Source organism: Rhea americana, unplaced genomic scaffold (genome assembly GCF_003343005.1).
Source record: "Rhea americana isolate MKP2758 unplaced genomic scaffold, rheAme1 scaffold_112, whole genome shotgun sequence".
Classification (NCBI taxonomy): Eukaryota; Metazoa; Chordata; class Aves; order Rheiformes; family Rheidae; genus Rhea; species Rhea americana.
Genome location: NW_028185173.1, coordinates 646962 through 666750, shown reverse-complemented (window position 1 = coordinate 666750; position 19789 = coordinate 646962). Strand labels below are relative to the sequence as shown.

The 19789-nt window shown below is 35.7% G+C and overlaps 1 protein-coding gene across 1 annotated transcript in view; it reads left to right on the top strand.

Annotated features, from left to right (window-relative positions):
- The window catches only part of AHR (aryl hydrocarbon receptor), a 59974-nt gene extending 48240 nt beyond the window's left edge, over nucleotides 1-11734 (top strand). Inside the window, exons 7-10 of the mRNA XM_085316294.1 lie at nucleotides 314-423; nucleotides 2273-2414; nucleotides 3241-4513; nucleotides 8610-11734. Coding sequence (XP_085172420.1) covers nucleotides 314-423; nucleotides 2273-2414; nucleotides 3241-4513; nucleotides 8610-8765 — 1681 coding nt within the window. The 3' untranslated portion in view covers nucleotides 8766-11734. The remainder of the gene's footprint in view (nucleotides 1-313; nucleotides 424-2272; nucleotides 2415-3240; nucleotides 4514-8609) is intronic.
- Nucleotides 11735-19789: the final 8055 nt, after the last annotated feature.

The window sequence follows — 19789 nt, the reverse complement described above, 5'->3', positions numbered from 1 at the left end:
AATATGATCATTAGTTAAAAAAATTGAATTATGAGCCTACTTTAACTGTTTACAACTGTTTTTGTAATGATCTAATAATTTTGCAAACCTATTTCCTTCAGGTCTTGAAGCCAACTTGGGGAACTAGTTAAAGTTTCATGATTTGTTCATACTTTCTCATTAGACCTCTCATACTTCTGCATACGATTGATGTTGCAAGAAAATGTTGTTCACATTTATATCTGAAATGTTTTAGCTGTAATTGTTTTGCTTGACATTCATTCTGTAAGTTGGTTCATCAACAGTGCTACAGTTTCTTGTTTTCACCTTCCAGAGGAAAGATTGTCCTGGGATATACTGAAGCAGAGCTGTGTATGAGAGGAACAGGATACCAGTTTATTCATGCAGCTGATATGCTTTATTGTGCAGAAAATCATGTCAGAAGTAAGTTTCATTCTCTAGCAAAGGCTGAAAAAGAAAAGCATGAGTTATATTTGTACTGAATAATAATATGAAACACTTTAAAAATTGAGTCATTAACAAAAAAATACCATTGATTTTATGTCACCTTTCACTCCTTATAAGCATTTATACTGGATGAAAAAATATTTACTATTCCTATCTAGACCCTTTTAGTTTAAACATCCTAATTTCTGTTACATCTTGCTCTTTTCACAGAATCACAGAATGGTTGAGGTTGGAGGGACCTCTGGAGATCATCTAGTCCAACCCTGCTGCTCAAGCAGGGTCATCTAGAGCATGTTAGACAGGGTTGCATCCAGGCGGGTTTGAATATCTCCAGATTAGGAGACTCCACAACCTCTCTGGGCAACCTGTTTCAGGGCTCTGTCACTCTCACAGTAAAGTTTTTTGTTGTATTCAGGTGGAACTTCCTGTGTTTCAGTTTGTGCCTATTGCCTCTTGTCCTATTACTGGGCACTACTGAAATGAGTCTGGCCCCATCCAGATCCATCTTCTTGCTTCCTTCTCTGCATAACCCAACTTCTGCTATACCAACAACTTCCTTTTGGGCAAAGAGACTATTTTTAAGATAGTTTTCCTGTTGGAAGAAAAATAAAGCATTTTCTTTTGATCTCAGTGTAAGATTTTTAACAAAAATTAACCACTGAATTAGCATGCTTGTGTCCTAAAAATTTCTGTTACTGAGTCCTGGTAGCTTAATTTTGTTTAAGTAACAATTTAAGGAGAGAATTATAATATTTCAAGCTAATAACGAAATAAGTATCAGCTCTTTGATGTGTAACTATTTGGTAGTCTTTTTTTTTTTCTTTTCTTTTTTTGTTGCTTGTAACATATATGTCTTTGGAAGTTGAAAGAACATCCTCAGGATATTTTGGTGGTGCTTCTCATTTACTGACTTCTCTTGAAAAAAATGTTCAATTTCTTCTGTTTCTTTATATACAATTAAATAAATCTCAATAGCTTAGCTCTTAACGTATATTAAGCAGATATTTTATTTCAGAGATAGCTTAATCACTTTTGTCCCATATAAACAAGGACTAGAAGTAATGACAACAGACGAAACTAAAAGTTTCAGTAGCGTATCAGATTTGGAGTTTATTACAGAACAAATAAATAAATAAAAGGAAAAGAGAGAAGAGTTTGCAGAACAGGATATAYTGAAGGTTTACTCCATTTTAAACTATTTTTTTCTGGTGGTGCTAAATTAAAAAAAGAAGTCTCACTTTAATGATGATTATTCYATTAGGATACTTAAACTTTCCTTCTGTATTTTATTTCTTCTTTGTCTAGAAATACAACAGATTCAGCAATGCAGAACTAAAATGACAGTATGCATGTAAAGCATTGCCTGTGATGTGATAGAAGGCGGGAGTGGAAAATGCCTTTTGTAATACCTCCAAGTTAATTGTCAGAATATGAAAGAACTTATATTAAGAATTAATGTATTTTCTAATTGTCTAAACAGTAGTCACTTTTCAGCTGTAAAAGAAATTTTGGCTTTTGTAATTTACATGTTCTAATATTTAATAACCTCTGCTATTGCAGAAATAATGAATAAGATTATTTATAAGATATTGCCATTCTGTAGTGGATCTTGCAGCTAATTATAATTTTTGGCTTTTCTATTTACCAGTAATGAGACATCCTTAAAAGTGATCCATCTTTCTGTTTTACTAGGAATAAGATAGAGCTGCACCAAAATGGAATAACTGAGGACGTGAGATTGTGAAATTGCTCTATAAATATGCCAGTTTTTCCTATTTTTGTTTGCTGGATACTAAACAGTATATTTGCTCTTTATTAACTCTAGTGATGAAGACTGGAGAGAGTGGAATGACTGTGTTTAGGCTTCTAACCAAAGAAAATCGATGGGCCTGGGTTCAAGCAAATGCACGACTTGTGTACAAAAATGGAAGACCAGATTACATCATTGCCACACAGAGACCTCTTACGTAAGTCATCACTGCGTAAAGAAGTATATTTCAAAAACTGAAGCCTGTCAGTTGATCTTGTTGATTTTCAGAAATGATTGGTTTATTTTTAAATAAACTCTCTTTAAACCTTGAACTCTGAAAGATATTTTCATTTGCTAATAAATACTGAAAAGAGGTTTTGCCATTTTAGTATCTACCTATGTGGCACAGTCCTCCCTTATGTGTAAAGCTTCTGATATTTTAATTCTTAGCAAGAGTAGTGTTACAAACACCGAGTTATTCCATCCAACTTATTTTTAATTCAGTGCCCTGATTAGCAAAAATTAAGAAATCTAACTTCAGTTGTGTAGAGAAACAACATTTAACATATAGTGATTAAGTTCTTTATGGCCCTGAATTGAATTCCAAATTATGTAAAATTAAGCATTATTATACAAATATTTTTTTTTTTCTGGAGGGTTTGTGAAAGGGAGAAATGTAGATATTTCAGTACTGAAGTATTCATTTACTTGCCATGTCARGCAATTACAATGCATGGAACAAAGCCCACTTATGTTCATTTCAGCTCATAATATGCAGAAAATGGTGTATGCTATCTAGGTTTAATTACAAATGTAAGGGTGGTGTTACAGTCATAAGCTACTTATATTGTAAGCTGCCTCCTGGTTTTACTCAACCGAGTTGAACTGAAATAACTAGGAATTTGAAAAATGCCTACAGATAGTATGAGGGTTTGGGGGGTTGGTTTGTTTTTTACATTAATTGCAAGGGACAAAAAATTACTGTAATTATTATAATTGCTATAATACTGCAGTGTTATGCCATATTTTTGATTTGTCTTCAGAGATGAAGAGGGAGCAGAACATCTACAGAAGCGTAATATGAAGTTGCCCTTTATGTTTGCCACTGGTGAGGCTGTGTTATATGAGGTAACTTTCCCTATGTCGAGCCTTATGGATGCTTCTCAGACAAAGAATAAAAGTATCACGGGAAAAGGAGCTGCTGCCAAAGCTACGCCACACAAAGATTCTGTGGATCCAAGCTCCCTTCTAGGTGTCATGTTAAGGCAAGATGAGTCTGTTTATCTCTGCCCTCCAGCATCAAATAAACTTTCCTTTGAGCGGAACTTCTTTACAGACACCAAGGAAGAACTGGGCAATGTGATTAGTGGTGACTGGCCAGATAATCTCTTACCTGCTGGAAACCACAACATTCTGAAACAGGAGCTAATGGAGTGTTCTCAAGACGGTAATATGCTACTTCCCGAAGACAGGGCAGCACTCTTTCAAGATAATAAAACCAGTGATTTGTACAGCATCATGAAGAATCTGGGTATTGATTTTGAAGATTTAAAATATATTCAGCAGGATGAGGAGTTTTTTAAAACTGAATTCTCTGGTGTGGACGATATTGGAGACATCGATATAACTGATGAAATTCTGACTTATGTTCAGGATTCCTTAAATAATAAGTCTGATTTCTTATATTCAGGTGAACAGCAACAGCCTCTGGTCCAGAATGCTGGTTGTTTRGTACAGCAAGAATTTGATCAGCTTCATCTTCATCAGCACCAGAAACAGCTTGTGGAGCAACAGCAGCAGCAACAGCAGCAACTGTGTCAAAAGATGAAGCATATGCAAGTCAACGGGATGTTCACAAATTGGAGCTCTGGCAACAGTATGCCTCTTAGCTGCTCCCAACAGCAGCCTGAGCAATATGTATTTCCTGGCATGCATGCCACTGCTCCAGAGTTCTCTTACAAATCAGAAGTAAACACTGCATCTTATGCATGTAGGCAAGAGTTTATTCCTTATAAACAGTCCACACCTATGATGCCACAGCTTCCTAATTTTCCCCAAATGGATTTCCCTGTAGCAGGTTTTGACAGAACAGCCTATTCTGCTTCTTCCAACTTTGAGGATTTTGTCAGTTGTTTGCAACAAGTCCCTGAAAATCAAGACTGTGGAATAAACTCTGAATCAGTTATGCTAACTCCTCAAACGTGCTATGCAGGCGCTGTGTCTATGTACCAGTGCACACAAGAAGCACAGCCCAACTGTGTAGATCAAATGCAGTACGATCCAATGATGGCAAGTCAACAAGTATTGTTGAACAAGGTATGGTAAAGTGGTGTTATATTGCTTTCATTTTGAATCAGTTTTTTTGAATGGCTTTTGGGGTACAGAATTTGTTACAGCTGAATCACTGGGTTTGAAACTGATACCTTAGCAGTGAGTAAATGTTCCTACTTCATTTGTTCATTAGATTGAAGAAAGTTGCATTTAGTCATGTCCTTATGTACATGTGGCCACATCCTGGTAGTTTTAAGAATTGTCACCTCTCTTTGTCAGTATTATACTCAAACAACACAGTGAGACAACTAGTTCACTATAAATTTTCTCAGTACAAGATAGGAGCACCAGGTCAGAATCTTAGAATTTGCTTATGTGAATTTTGTAGAGGAATGGAATGATGTCAGTACTTTTGTATGGCAGATTTATTTTCATGAAATATGTTTTACGATACCAGAAAAATCTCTATTTTTTAAAATGTTACAACGATCTCTAGCTACTCAGATTCTTAGAAGATTTTAGGATTATTTTAAGTATCTGATTGTAACATTGCATAATTTGCATGAAATATTATGAAGTATTGCATTTATACACGTGACAATACTGCAGAAGTATTTTCGTAACATGGCTGTAAACAAAGGTCAGCTTGTTCCTCAAGCTTCTGTTTAAATTATATCTACTGAAAATGAAAGAGAGAGAGAGAATTATATCCACAGCGGAGAAGTTGAGCCTTTTTCATATTGTACTGAGGGGAACGCACAACAAAAGCCATAGAAAATAGAGGAGCATGGCCTTACTATGAACTGCAGGTTTTAGTACACTTCATAGGTAGAATTAATTTAGAAATAAAAACTTCAATCACTAAGGGAACTCCTAATTTAGAATAAAGTGTGTTGAAGTACTTTAAATTGTATTTCTATTAATGCTGCTCAAGTACAGAGATGCTATTCTTTTTTTTTCCCTCTGAAGAGTTTATATTCAAAGTACTGATCCTACAAATGCTTATGCATGTGCATAAGCATTTACGGAATTAAAGTATTAATTGGCATTTAACCTACACAAGACAGAGCTGAGGAATGCAAACAGAGCACATACTTTTTTTTTTTTGGTATGTATAATGACAAATACAAAACAAATCCTTTTTAAAAAACTGTTTTACTAGTGAAAAAAATAAAATTACACAATTACTAAAGTTCAATATAATACAGTTCAGCAAGATTGTTGGCTTCTGCCTGAGTGTCCAAGGACTGAAATAGCATGAAGTTACTTTGGCAAAGTACAGTGAGGAAGCTTGCACAGCACTTGGCTGTACTGTGCCTGGCTGTGGTCAGTGCTATTAATCCTTCAGTCTTTGATAATAGGGTTGAAAAGTATTTCCGGGGTCAGCCAAGTTCATCCCTGTTATAGCACAGAATTGGTCTTTGCACAAGATCTATAGTAGTGTAGCTCGTATGTTTTGAACGGCAAGCACCTAAGTTACTGCATTTTCTACTTTTTAATGGTTGATTTAAAATAGATAATTTTGTTTTTATGCTGCCTTAATCATTTTGTTATGCCTACTTTGCTGCCTTTTCTTGATTACTACTTCTCATCTATCTGTAAAAAGGCTTACTAACTAAAACAACATCTCTACATGCAATAAATGAATAAATTAATTTAATTACTTTGTTCTTACTAGAATGTTATGCTGCAGTAGTAATGTTGCTTTTAGCTTGGTTGTCAGAAAAAATGAACAAAGGTCGCTTGTGAAAAATTATTCTTCCTTAAACCATTTCAAGGCACATTCAGCCCCTTCTGCTGTGGTTGCCCATGCAGTATGCATCTGAACAGCGTTGCATGGGGAGAAGCCTGGTGCAGAAGTGATGTTACACTTGTCCATGTTAGGTCTCCTTTACCTCTGAAGAGAACTGCTGAATGTTTGTCCAAAGGCACTTAAAGGAACAACATGTTTCTTTGTGTGATAAGGAAGGATTTTCCACCTGCCCTTTTTCTGAAAGTGTAATCACAGATAGCTGATAGCTGTTTTCGAGTCCTTTCGAGTCCAAAACCTATTTATGCAAAATGGGGGGAGCATTGGGGAAGGAAGAGGCTARTTGTTTCTAGACCAAATAGCACTGACTTTTGCAGCCCATATTGCTACATACTGTTCGCATGATTAAAAAAAACCAAAAAAAACAACAAAAAAAACCTCTTGTATCAGACTGTTTTGAACTGTAGTTGCATCTGCCAGTTAACATTTATATAGATTCAGGACAAAGTAAGGCASCAGTGTAAACCAGTGAAAATAATGTTATATTTAAAAATCTTTTAATCTAGAAATTTGTTTTCATTTTACTCAGAAATGTCATTGCTCCAAGGAGAGATCAGCCCCTATTTTTGTATATGCTTTTGGTACTGAGATTGTATTTAGTCTTGTATCAGAGGAGTCAGAGATATTTAAAATATATGAACCTGAAGGAACTGGCTAAGTCAAAAGTATCATTACTGCACTTGAGATTCTAATCTTGTAAAATAGCCTCTATGCCAAAGCCAAAGTGGTAAACAGTATACATTTGTTTATTGTAAATAGAGAGAAGTACCACTACTTATGGTAATAAAATTATCAAGGTTTTATTTCCATTAAGGATGTGACYAAGTAAATCAGATATTACTGTTCTGAGCCTCCATGCACACAGCCAAACCGAAGCAGGGCATTCTTTGACTGGACTTAGCATCCTGGCATCTCAATCAGTTAGAGGCTATAGAGTCTGGTTAGAGGATAGACGTCTGTAACATGAGTCATAATTCCTATCCTTTTATCATCCTTCCAACCCCAGTTGGTTTGCACGTGAAAAGAYGGAGGGATTAGAAAGCCAGAAGGGCCCGTTGTGATTATCTGGCTTGACCTTCTGCCTAACTTGTAATTCATCTGTTTTACCTAAACTAATTCCTACTGAACTCGTGCATCTGTGGTAGGACAACAGCCAATGTTGGCTAAATATATTTTTAGAGATGGAGGGAGTAGAAATTCCTTTTATAAATTGTTTGTTTAAGATCAGTGTTGCTTTAATAAACAGGAGAAAACCTTCGCCAATTAGGAGAGTCTATGCAGAGAACTTTGTTATAAATTTTAATTAGTGTGCCCATCTTATTAATGAAGAATATTGAAATAATCTAGTTCTGAAGGAGGAGCTGTTGGAAGTTACCCTAGCTTGTGTTATCCTATCTATCTTTAAAAGTATGTAACATCTTTAGATTAAAAACATATAATTCGCATGGCTATAGTCGAGATATTAAAAAAATGGAAGAAAAATAACTATGCTCAGTTATAGTCAAATTTTAAAGATCTGGCTAGAATCAAAAAAAAAAAAAAAAAGGTTCCAATATGATGGATGAATGAATATATAATATGTGTTTTAAGGAAGAATCTTGAATGAGTGAATACTTCCAATAAAAGCTACTCCTGAAGAAATGATGGAGATGTTTAAAATATTTTGTTTTATTTTCTTTGCATGACTGAGTGGAATATTTTGTAGATAATGCAAGTTTTCCATAGCATGACAGGAAGCATTACATCAGTTGATTAAAATAATCCTACGAACAATTATGTCAAGGCTGATGAAAGCCATTCATTGCTCTTGCTTGGCTTTGTCAATGTGAAGATCATTTGCTGAAAAAGCCCACCCTAAGAACGCTCGGCCTCTGGATGGAGTGCAGTCACTTCAGTGTACAAAGAGGGCGGAACATGCCTTTGTGGAAGAACTGTGAAGTCTGGATCCCATTGCAGACATTAAAACATGCAAATAGGTGGCTTTTAAATGTAACAGCTGGAAGAGTAAATTAGAAGTATTCAGACTGTACTTTCTACAAATGAAGACTATCTTATGTTTTGATTCTGACTACATAATGTTTCTTTCATTAGCTAGAAGTAGAAATTACCACCGACTTTAAGAAGGGTATGTTTCAGTGGTGATTCAGAGCTCACTTTAAATCAATTAATTTTTCATCATTTATTTAAAAAAAAAAAAAAAAAAGGAACTTTAAAGCTGTTCATTATATCTGAAGGTAATCTCATCCAAACTATGTGTTTAAGAAGATATTTAAAAACTTCAAAATTAATCAATTGCGCATACTAACCTTTTATATTGTCTTTTCCCCCTAGTTCCAAAATGGTTTCAATGGAGGAAATGTAAATGAAGCATATSCCTCTCAGTTAGATGTGATCAGTAATACACAGACTGCCACACATCTTCAGCCTCTTCATCATCCGACAGAACCCAGATCCTTCTCAGATTTGGCATCTAGTGGATTTATGTAATTCAGATCTAGAGTTCCATCTGTGATTTTGTCTGGGCATCAGGCTGCTCTGAGGAAAAGCKTGATAAGTCCACCTTTGAACATTGGGCTTTAACAGCTAAATTACCTATTGAGAAGTTGAGGTTGGTTGCACTATATATACTGGTAGGATATGTAATCCAAGACCTAATTTTTTAGGGTGACAGATGGAATGAAAATTTTTTGACTAAAAGTGTGCATGTGCTGTTTTCCATCAGACTGACTGTGTCATTGCAGTATGGATTGCATATGTACTACATACTAAGTCATTCTACACAACATAAGATAAGGCAAATGGTTTTGTTGTTTAGAAAAATAATTGGGCACTTTACAAATAGCATCAATGGCACAAGGAAGATGATTTCACACTTGGATTAATTATTTCCAGACTTTATTTAAAAAAAAAAAAAAAACTCTGAAATCATAAGAATCAAAAGCACTTAATTTTACTGTGTACTAAGCTCTTTAATCACTTATTTTGTATTTAAATCCTTTTGTTTTAAGTCTCCATTTCTAGCACTTTAATAGAAGGCTTAACACAAGGATATGATATGCAACTTCAGGTTTTCTATGAAACAAATCCTTTGCATTCCTCCTTATATTGTCAACCTTAAGTGCCTCACAATTTAGCCACCTTCTTTCTGAAGGGAGCTTATTTAAAAAAAACTCACCATTAATGTCATCTGTATTATGTGAACTTTTATGTAACATCTGCAGTGCTACTGGCTGTATCTTTTTTTCCTAAAGATAATTTGTTAGAGTTTTACTTTATCTGTGGATTTGTTACACTATTATCTGAAGTTTTTAATGTTCTAAATTTAGTTCAGCTAASGAGTTTTGGTTTATTCTGTACTGCTTTTCTGCTTTCTTCAGGTAATACAGGGTATATTAAAAAAGCAGATTTTGCTGAGGAGGAGGAACAGTTCCTCAGGATTAGTTTTAGGTTATTAATGCTGAAAAACATGTGCCTTATCTTGTGTTAAAACACTCATAATGTTCTCTAGAAATAATACRAGGCTGCTCTATGCAAATACTTTCATTAAAATGGATATTGAAAAGGATTGCATTTTAAATAAGGGGAAAAAGAGTCTCAATGGCAAGTAGTATTGATGTTTACTTTTGTACAAAAAAACATGACACTGAGTCACATTTTGATTGGCTGCAGTTTTTAATGGTTGTGGTAGGGAAAGAGTCTGTTCTTGTAAAATATTATCCCTAGCAAATTGCACTGCAAAGGACAGAGAAGCTATTCTTTTTATGTATGTGGATCCACTTTAAAAGCTTTGTGCAAAATATGAAATTAAAAACTAGTTCATTAGAGAAATTCTCTGTGTAGTAAGAGGATTTTTGTAATTTTTATTTTCAAGAAGATCCCATCTGCAAAACATCGTTCTGTTTTGTTTTGTTTTTTAACCTGAGAGGATTGTTAGAATTTTAGACACCAATGTTTGGTGCAAAATAATAGTCTACATGAAAAATATAGAAATGTGTATATGTTCAAAATATTTCATATTCGTGTGCTGTATAGTACATATAAAATGTCTTTGTAAAATATTTTAAATCAGTTAATTCTAAAGTGTTACATCATTATATGTTAAGAACAATTTTATTGCGTTTGTTATATATAATATAAAATGGCAAGTAGCCAGTTTGTTTGAAACAGGCAAAAGTAAATCAGCTCCCTCCAGATGGTGTTAATATTGTATAATACATGGACAATCACTTAAAATTGGAATTCTTTCTTATTTGAAAAATGCTTTCTGTGAGGAAGAATGCATCTTCTCCCATTCCGTGATATAATATGCTAGGCCAAATTTCTAACTGAGTTAGAACTTTTCAGATGAATGACTTCAACAGTTCTTTTATGTGAAAATTACTATATGTGAAAGGGACATTAAGGAAGCAATTACTATTCAGGAAAACCCATAAAGAAGTTGTGGGTTTTAATACAAGGTTACTTCCTTCAACGTTTCGGATTTTGTTTTCAGTGCAAGACATCACTGAAAGRTTTAATATTATTTGAATTAATTTGTCATCCTAACACATTATAGTTAAGGTCTTGTTTTAAAGCAATATCTGAAACATCTTCCATATGTAGTTAGTGTACCATGTATGAATTTTAACTTGAAAATTAGAAAAATGCTGTAAAACTGAAAGGTTCAAAGGGATAATGTATGTTCTACATGTCACAGACCAGTATATACCCTTTTTATGAGTTTAGTTAAACCAAATACATGTTGTTCTATCACTAAGTGCCAAGGAAGCAGGACTGTAACTGTGCTGCCCTTCTTACTGTAAACAAATTAGTTGTTTATATATAATATCAGCTTATTTTGTGCATTATCTTACCTGTACAACATTGACTGTATTAGTGCACTCTTGATCTGCACCAAATTGTACCTAAAGTGCACAGATGTTTCTAAATTGGATCTCTATTAGCCCTTCAGGTCTCTTATAAGTAAGATATAACCCAGTGTTAATCAGTATTACTGTCCGTTTTTGTACAAGGTTTCATAGCTTGTTTTTCTTTTCAGTTCTTTTCTTTAATTTGCTATGCCTGCACATACCATGCAATACATTTATTGTGTTAAGGTATGGTTTTGTAGCGCTCTTGCTGATCTTCAGTAAAGTTTGTAAAACATAATATATGGTAATAAAATAATCACTTGAATGTAGCTGAAATGTATGTTCTCTTACTGCATAAATGTTTGATTTCCGCAGTATACAGAGATATATTACTATACACTTGCTAATATCTTTTGAGAGCTCATCATCTATTAGTTTACAAAACTGTTGTTACTTACATTGCTGTGGACTTTGCACTTCTCTGAATGCTAGATGCAAATACAATGTGTATAATTTAGAGTGTGAATGTGTATTCATCCATGGACTGACTATTTTCCTTTTATACTTGCATGAAAATGAGTTATTAATAAACATTGTAAATAGTAATCCACAAGTGGCAACTGGATTCAGTAAACATCCTGTTCCCAAGAAACTTGAGTTTAGAGAGCCCCAAATTTGTTGTGAGTAATGAATTTCTTAGAATAAGGCTACGCTTCCAAATGGAGAATAGACATAATTTCATAAAGTATTTGCTCTCGAAGGAGCGTAGGAATCAGTGTTTCTCCTTAGTATAAGCAGACTAACCAATGCTTATTTAAAAATAGGAAACAAGATGGAAAACTAAATATTAAGTAAGTGTACTCTTGATGTTCTATTTACTTGACATCATACAYTTCTCAGTATTTCTGTCACTTACTCTCTGTGGCTTTGCTTTGAATTGGAAGACCTGACCCTGCTGTTTCTATGTTGTGTATTCAGCTCATTTTTAAGTGGCATTTCCCTCTTCTGTACATATAAAGGAAAGCTTGAATGATATATAAGAACAAAATGTATACTCTCTATTATACAAGGGAATATGCTACATTGATAGGCAAGAGTCTGTTCTGTTGTGCAGTACAAGTAATTAAACATGAGAATTGATTCCCTAATATTGTGTGCCTTGATACTATGCATTTGATTCATTTTGAATGCTTTGCTAAGTTTGTCATAAATTATTTGTCTAAAAGTCTCCCTAAAGSTTCTTGATATGCTGTCTCAGGCATTCAGGACAGCTACTGAAATTGATTTTAAAAAGCAGGCTGTTTTAGTTAGAAGTAAAGGTGACATATGCTCASCTACTCTACATGGTAAGCTTCCCAAGGTAGGTTCATTGTGGTATCTTAGAATTTGTCATGTAACCATTTTCCACTTAGCTGCCATTGTGTCTGTTCCCTCACAATTCGATTTTCTTTTGATTTGCCCAACCTTTTCATTCCCATTAAGGAAAGAAAGTACTAAAAGGACTTAGATCCTTTTGCAGATTTTTAGCATCCTTTTACATTTCCAAAGAACGGTTCACAAAGCTTGCTTTTTATTTCCATAACAAAAATTGTTCTTTGCAAGTCTTGTGTATACCATGCAAAATGTTCATGTCAAAGCTTTGCAGTTTGACAAGTGGTTGCCTAAAATGATTTTTTTCAGGTCTGAACTTAATTTTTTATCTCTAGGTATGTGGCTTTGCATTTAGCTGTATAAACACATATTCCAGTACTGCCAGATTACTGTGCAGTGCTAGTTTATGAAGAACTGCATTTCTTATTATGAACAGTTTTCTCATTGCCTAACAACTTTCATCAAAAAGCTTTTATAATCATCACTTAAAGAAAAGTAAGCTCATTGCTGATTAGTATTGAGGCTGGAATAGACTTCTGCATGGGCCTGCTGAAAATGTACATAGAGATAAGCATTTTCTATTTTGAGAACTGTAGCTGTCCATTGATAATCTGTTTTCTGTGTTTATTGCTACTTTTATAAATAGTGATTTTAGTAAGTTAGCAGAATAATTTATTTGTTTCTAATTACAGATACTCCTGTTTATGATGTGCTATAATAATTTAGCATGATGCTATTCTTTTAAAATCAGTAGTAGGGCTAAATGAAGTGCTTCGTGGTAATCTCCTATCCAGTTTACTAAACTTAAGATGGCTCTTTGGCTTAGTCCATGTAACGGCATGATAGACCATTTAGCTGGTATCAAATATGCTATTATCTTGTAATATATTAAGCCATTTCTGTGTTTCAGTATCCAGGTCCCTCTGTTTATCATCCCATTTATTCTCCTTTTATAGCACAAGAAACAAGCTAAGACACAAGACAAGGAATTCAGCACAGCTGAAAATCTATTAAGTAACATCTGGAATTAATCAGGCAATAATATATGCAACACAAGCCAGCCTTCTTATTAAAAGGATACCTTCAGGCCACACAACAACCTGTTCCCAGAAAYGTAAGACCTCATTRTCTAATATTGTATGAAGGAGGGAGATATTTTCTTCTATAGCAAGCCATTCTCTTTATGAGTTATGGAATTCACTTCTAATTCAACACAAAGGTTAATGACCATGCTAATTCCTAAACCCGCATTAGTCTACCTCATCATAAGCTCAGGCAATCTATTGATAGAAGTCATCATCTTGGCTGGTGCTGTGATGGTTTTCCCAAATAGCTGTTTTGGAGATGCATTTTCGTAGTGATGAACCACGTTTCCCACTCAAACAATTTAACCATGAACCAATGTGAGTTCATGGTTACTCTCATGTGAGTTTTGTCCATTTATGTAAGGTTTCTTCTGGCTTTTAGGTTAGCTTAAAGTTGCTATCTAGAATAAGAAGCTAATTCCACCTTTAATATTTTATTCTCTCCTAAATGTCCACAAATGACTTACTGCCTTCTCCCTTTCCTGTCCAAATTCACTCTCATAAGAATCCTCCCTTCAAGCTGACACTTCTAGTGCTAAATAGCTAACACTACATCAAAACAGCTAAAGCTTCCAGAATACAAGTTGGTTTCTAGAACTAATCATGAAAATCCATCATATACTCCACATAATCTGAACATTTAATGATTTTCAGGATGGTCTGTGTTTTCCCCTTCATTTCTGTTGCTCCAGGGAGCACCATTTGCTTTGATCGCTCACCAGAGTGTCTGAGCCAGCTCTGCAGATAAACAAATATCCATTCTTCCTCTCAAGGAAGTTGTGCTGTGTTGATTTGGTGGTGGGCCTGGGTTTTATAATCCTTTGTCGCTTAAAGTTAGTCTTCATAACGAGTAGGACCATTATTGCCAGGCGTCTACAGCCAAGTGCAAAATATTTAAAGATGCAACTAGAGATGTGAAATGAAAGATGTGATCAGTTTGTTGGATAATAAGAAGGATTCTTCTTCAATAACCTAACCTTCCTAGTCAAGTTCCAGCAGGCTTTTTTTTTTTTTTTAATCATTAAATAAAGTTAGATATAATTTAGTTTCAAAACTAGCCAGCCTCTGAGGAAGGGAGAGGTTCCTCTACATTAAAGTCATTGTGTTTCTCATAACTTATGATGAAGCCAACAGGCCCTTATCTTCTCTTGAATCCAGCCTGCCTGCAAATAAAAACGCAAGCAATATCCCTAACTGACTAACTTCACCCAGATTTTCATACAAATGTAGAGACTGTGCAACATGACTGTCTGAGTGTCTATGGCCCATAAAGATAAGTTTGTGAGATGAATTTCACTGTAAGAATCAGAAAAGGAGGCCTGAGRAATACTGCCAGTAACCGGAATCCTTCACACTGTTTAAAAAAAATATTTACTGTAACAATTTCAACTGTATTTACAACAAGATAAGAAAGACAGGAGAAATCCTTGCTCAAATTTTCTTGCGTTCACTGACTGAGAGCCTGAAGACTTTCCTCTTAACATGGAATAGTGGATATCTTCCCTCGTAGATAGTATGAGCTAGAGAAACTGGGCTCCTTGCTGATAAAATAAAAGTTTAAATTAGAAGTAACTACTGAATTTATTTTGTGAGACGTTAATGAAGGTTACTGAAGCAGGAAAATGCAGAAAGAGTAGTCTCACACACAATGTACTGAAAGATGTCTCAGGGTAATTGTTTTTTTTTCCCTGCTTCTAACTCATGTGGTGAGATCCATAAGCTTTTTTTTTTCTCTCTCTCTCTCTTTAATAGCCAAAATTTAAATCTTTGAAGTCTCTAGTCAGCTGCCCGCTACCTTAATTCTTCTATAACCTCTCAGCTCCTGGCAGCACTGAGCTACTTGGCTACTAAGCCCTTGAGAAGTTGCATACCAGGTGTTTCCTGCATCTCTGTGGGGCCCAAATCAGTAAGTGGTTTTAGAACATGCTGAACAGATTTATCCAAAAGGAAGCAGCCAGCAAGAAAGTCTTCTATCAAAGTGAGCGGACAAGCAAAAGACACAAGTTCAGCTCCCTCCCCTACCTTATTTGGAGTTGACGTGTGAAATCAAGATATCCAAATTGGTTTATAGGACATTCTGAAATGAAGGAATCTGTCCTGCTGAAATTGTTCCACTTTGAACAAACAGTTCGTGAATAAAAGAGAGGTACAAAGAGAGAGATGTACCCTATAGCCCAGTAGCTAGCACGTTCATTTGGAACAACCGGATTCTTCAGTGGGACGTGCCRAGTGCCCAGGACAGTCTGTGGCCCAGCAATTAGGGCGCTCATTAAGCTCTTTATCAACACTGTCCTTTTCATCCTCTTGAGGGGAGAAGTCATCAGTTCTGGATGGAGGCTTTAATGTTAAAATAGGACCTGACCTTCATATTTGGTTTTATGTCTATAGTAGATGAAGGATGTTGGTAGCTAAGATATGCCATATCAGAGAAGTTATTCCATTTGACTTTAGCTGTCTATGTTATCCATAAATTTTTACAGCACATGGTTTTCAAGTTCTCATCTAAGAATGRTAAGAGCCTGTGACACCCCATTCAACATATAAGAAGTATCCACATTAAATTTCAGACCAGGTCTAGAGTCAGCACATAAATTTTTATGTATTTTGATTTATGGTTCTTCCTGCTTGCAGTCTCTCAATAGTTCTTAAAAAATAAACAAAAGGAAATTCTCAGGAAAAGAAAARTTCTGATATCTTAAATTTTAATATCACTAGGTAAAATTGCAATGTTAGAAACTACTGAATGAGAATATTATAGTTAAGCTGTAGAAATATGGAAATGATCAGTTAAAAGAATGTAGATAAAGCTCATTAACATATTTCAAAAGTCATGTTTTCCCCTGAAATATTGAGTGAAGAGTCACATTTAGCAAGTTGGTTCCATTCCCTCCAAGTTTTGCAAGCATCTGWAAATAGTATTTAAAATGTTTCTTGCTAGAGATGATAAAGAAATCTCAGAAGATTAGATCTTCCGATTCAACTGTGACTTTAAAACTGTAGGAGTTCAAAGTGGTTGGAAGTCAGCATGTCAATTCCTCTCTAACGATGAAAGTGAAACATGTGGCAAAAGATCCAGTTTTGAGTGGATGCACCCCTGAAACATTTTTCARTGCTTTTATTTATTTTAAAAATAGGGTATTTGTGTCTTAATGGACACATTTACCTAACTACTCTAGGGAGCCACACAAACCTGGTATAGATGCTACCAGAACAAGAACAATTTAAGCCTATCATTTAGATTCTATAAATGCTGTTTATATCCCCCATTGCCTCCTAATTAAGATAGCTGAAGAGGTTCTGCAGAAAAGGCCAAAGTATAGTACAAAACAGATTTTATTTGTTCAGATCRCCTTGACGGGTAGCTTCCTCTAGCAGAGATAAACAGGGAGTTTCGATAGCCTGAGGAGGCTGTGTAGCAAGAATAGTTGCTTCATGGCAGGAGCAATAGTTTGTTTCCCCAGGGAACAAGGTAGCCAGGCTCCTGCAGTGGTGTTTCACACCTGCTGAAGTTGCTGACAGTAAATGCTAAGGCCTAATATGTCTCAGAAGTGCTGCCAAGGCTTTTAACCCCTTCAGAGACACAGGGGGGTCCTTATTTCTTGGTGAGGCCGGAGCTGGCTGTAAGGTCTTAGACTAGACTTGTGTGAGAACCTGGGAGAAACTGGTGACTCCCCTTTACATAACAGCCTATTGATTGCACTACAACCTGTCTGTCAGGACTTGACTGGCAGCAAGAAGGACTGCATTCAAATGTAAARCATCACCACAAACACACCAGCCACAAACACTCCCACGCAGAAACTGAAGTTCTTCATCCTTAGAAAGAGCTGATGTCCCCGCTTGCAAACACGTATCTCTTAGCTTAGCAAGTTTTGTTTTGTTTTTTAAAGAGGAAAAACAAAATTCCAACAAGGTAGGTAGATAGGATGATTTATAACACCTAATACCTAAAGCACACCCAGAACTATTTTGGAGTCTATTTTCTTCTGATGAGACAACTGCTGGGTCAGCCCTTGTCCCCTTTGCAATGTCACTTAATTAGCAGCCCAGAATTGGTAAAACCTGCTGGGTAACAAGACTCAATTTGAACAGTTGCTGAGCTGTTTGTGTGATCAGCTGGGTTTTTTTGTTGTTGTTGTTTTTGTTTTTGTTTTTTTTTTTCCCAGCTTTCCTGCATATTATTACTAGCTGCCCTTTGCTGCTGCTCACTCCGCCATCTGTGGCTTGCTCTGCCAGCTGCTCTCTTTACTGCAGTGGTTACTGCTACCACAATTCAGAGGAAGAGTGCAGGTAACATTGAAAATTAACGCAGGCATCTAACATGTAGGTTTGTGAATGTTAGCTTAAACAGCTTTTCCTACTTTGCAAGGAATTTTTATATAATAATTCTTTATTCATTTATTTCATGCAATCTCAAGTCGATTCTCCTGCCCTGGAGGAGCCAAACCACTGCCAGTGAAGAGAGGTAGGTAGCAATTCCCTGGCTAAGATAAACAGATCCAGCCAGATATTACAGCCCACTCGTGTTCCCTCCTCTACTTTAGACTAGAGCTTCCACCCACCACCTCTTTGAAATCTCTTATARCTTCCTAGTTGTAACCCAGAATTTGAGAAACATTACCTTCAAAATAGCCTGCAACAAATAAAGGACCTCCTTCCATCCCTCCTGAGCCACTAGCTGACCTTTCACTCATTCACTGAACCATATTTTTAGCAGCATAATTTCAGATACAATTACCTACACTCAACTTCTTAAATCATGCATGAAATGTCTTTTCAGAGCCACATTAACAACTAGCTACTCAGCTTGCTGAAATTAGAAACCAGATATGTTGTTTTATTTACAATATAAAATCAGAGTGTGGTTTTGGTGTAGATTGCTATAATCCAGGGGAAAGGTCCCTTTGGTGTTCTTTAATTTACGACACACTGTAAAATGTCCAGGCACATTTTGCCTGGTAGCAGAAGGAGGAAAAATAGTAATTCTTGGCTGGAGATTAGAAGTGTCTCACTCACCGTTAATGTATTTTGAGATCCTGCACATTTGAGAGCAAATCGGCTAGTTATCAGCCTCTGGGATCATGCTCATTTGTGACCACATTGCAAGCTCTGGCTTTTAGAATTTTTAGAATTTTTTGTTTCTGCYTAAATAAAATCATTTGTATCAGAGGAATGTCAGTACAGTGCCACTAAGATCGCACTAAAGAAATCTTTAGGCCAATTTTTTTGGCCTTGTAGAAAAAATTGCATCATGTTCTGATTTTTTTATGATTCTTAATGTCTCAAAGCCTCCTTTTTAGGCATACTAGAAGCTAAAAATTGTCAAGCACTGTGAATTGCAAATATATTGTGCTCATTACCCTGATCATGTAAAGTCTTGTCATCATTGCTGAGTGTTTCCTGGTGAGCTGCATAAACAAGCTCTGACCTATGGCTTTCCATAGCTTATGATCAGACTGTTTAATCTCTGCTTATCAGTCAGGAACCTTTACAATTACTATTTCACAGTAAAGCCCTTAGTAGAAGTACATCACCTGATTAAAATTAATCCACTGTATCAGTAAACAGATATAACACTAGTGAATCAAAAAGTGCTGCAAAAACCTCTTGCATCACCTCCCTCTGCTCACTGACACAACAGGATTCCTCACCGCTGTCCAGAGCTCTGGCTGCGGTGAATCCTCGTTCACTCGAGAGACCGGTCGGGTTGTGTAAGTGCTCCCTGGGAAAATGACTTCTCCTAATTCACCCTGTCGTTTCCTACTCTTCATTTCTTCCTACTGGCCTCTTTATTAGTTGTCTACTTTATTAGTTGTCTACTGACGTTGACTCCCAGACAGCCACATGACATTGACTTTTATCCTTAGTCATTTTGTAGCTGAAGAGCGTGTATTCAGTGGCTGACAATTCCATACTATTTGTCAGCAAAAATCATTAGTATGAAGAAATAAGTTAAAAGAAATAGACCCAACCAGGGGAGATAGCAAGTAACCAGCTAAGGTTTCTGTTTTCTTGAAAAGAAGGCAGATTCTTCTTTTTCTTCTTCAAAAAACCTCCTAAGTCCTTGCAACATAAATCCATTTTTATTGTTGCTTCCAAAATCTTTTCATTTTAGCAAACTTTTCTTCTGAAACTGAATACAGCCCACCCCTTCAGTGCTCAACAAATAGACGTTAGCTGAATCAATTGTTCATAGTATTAGAGA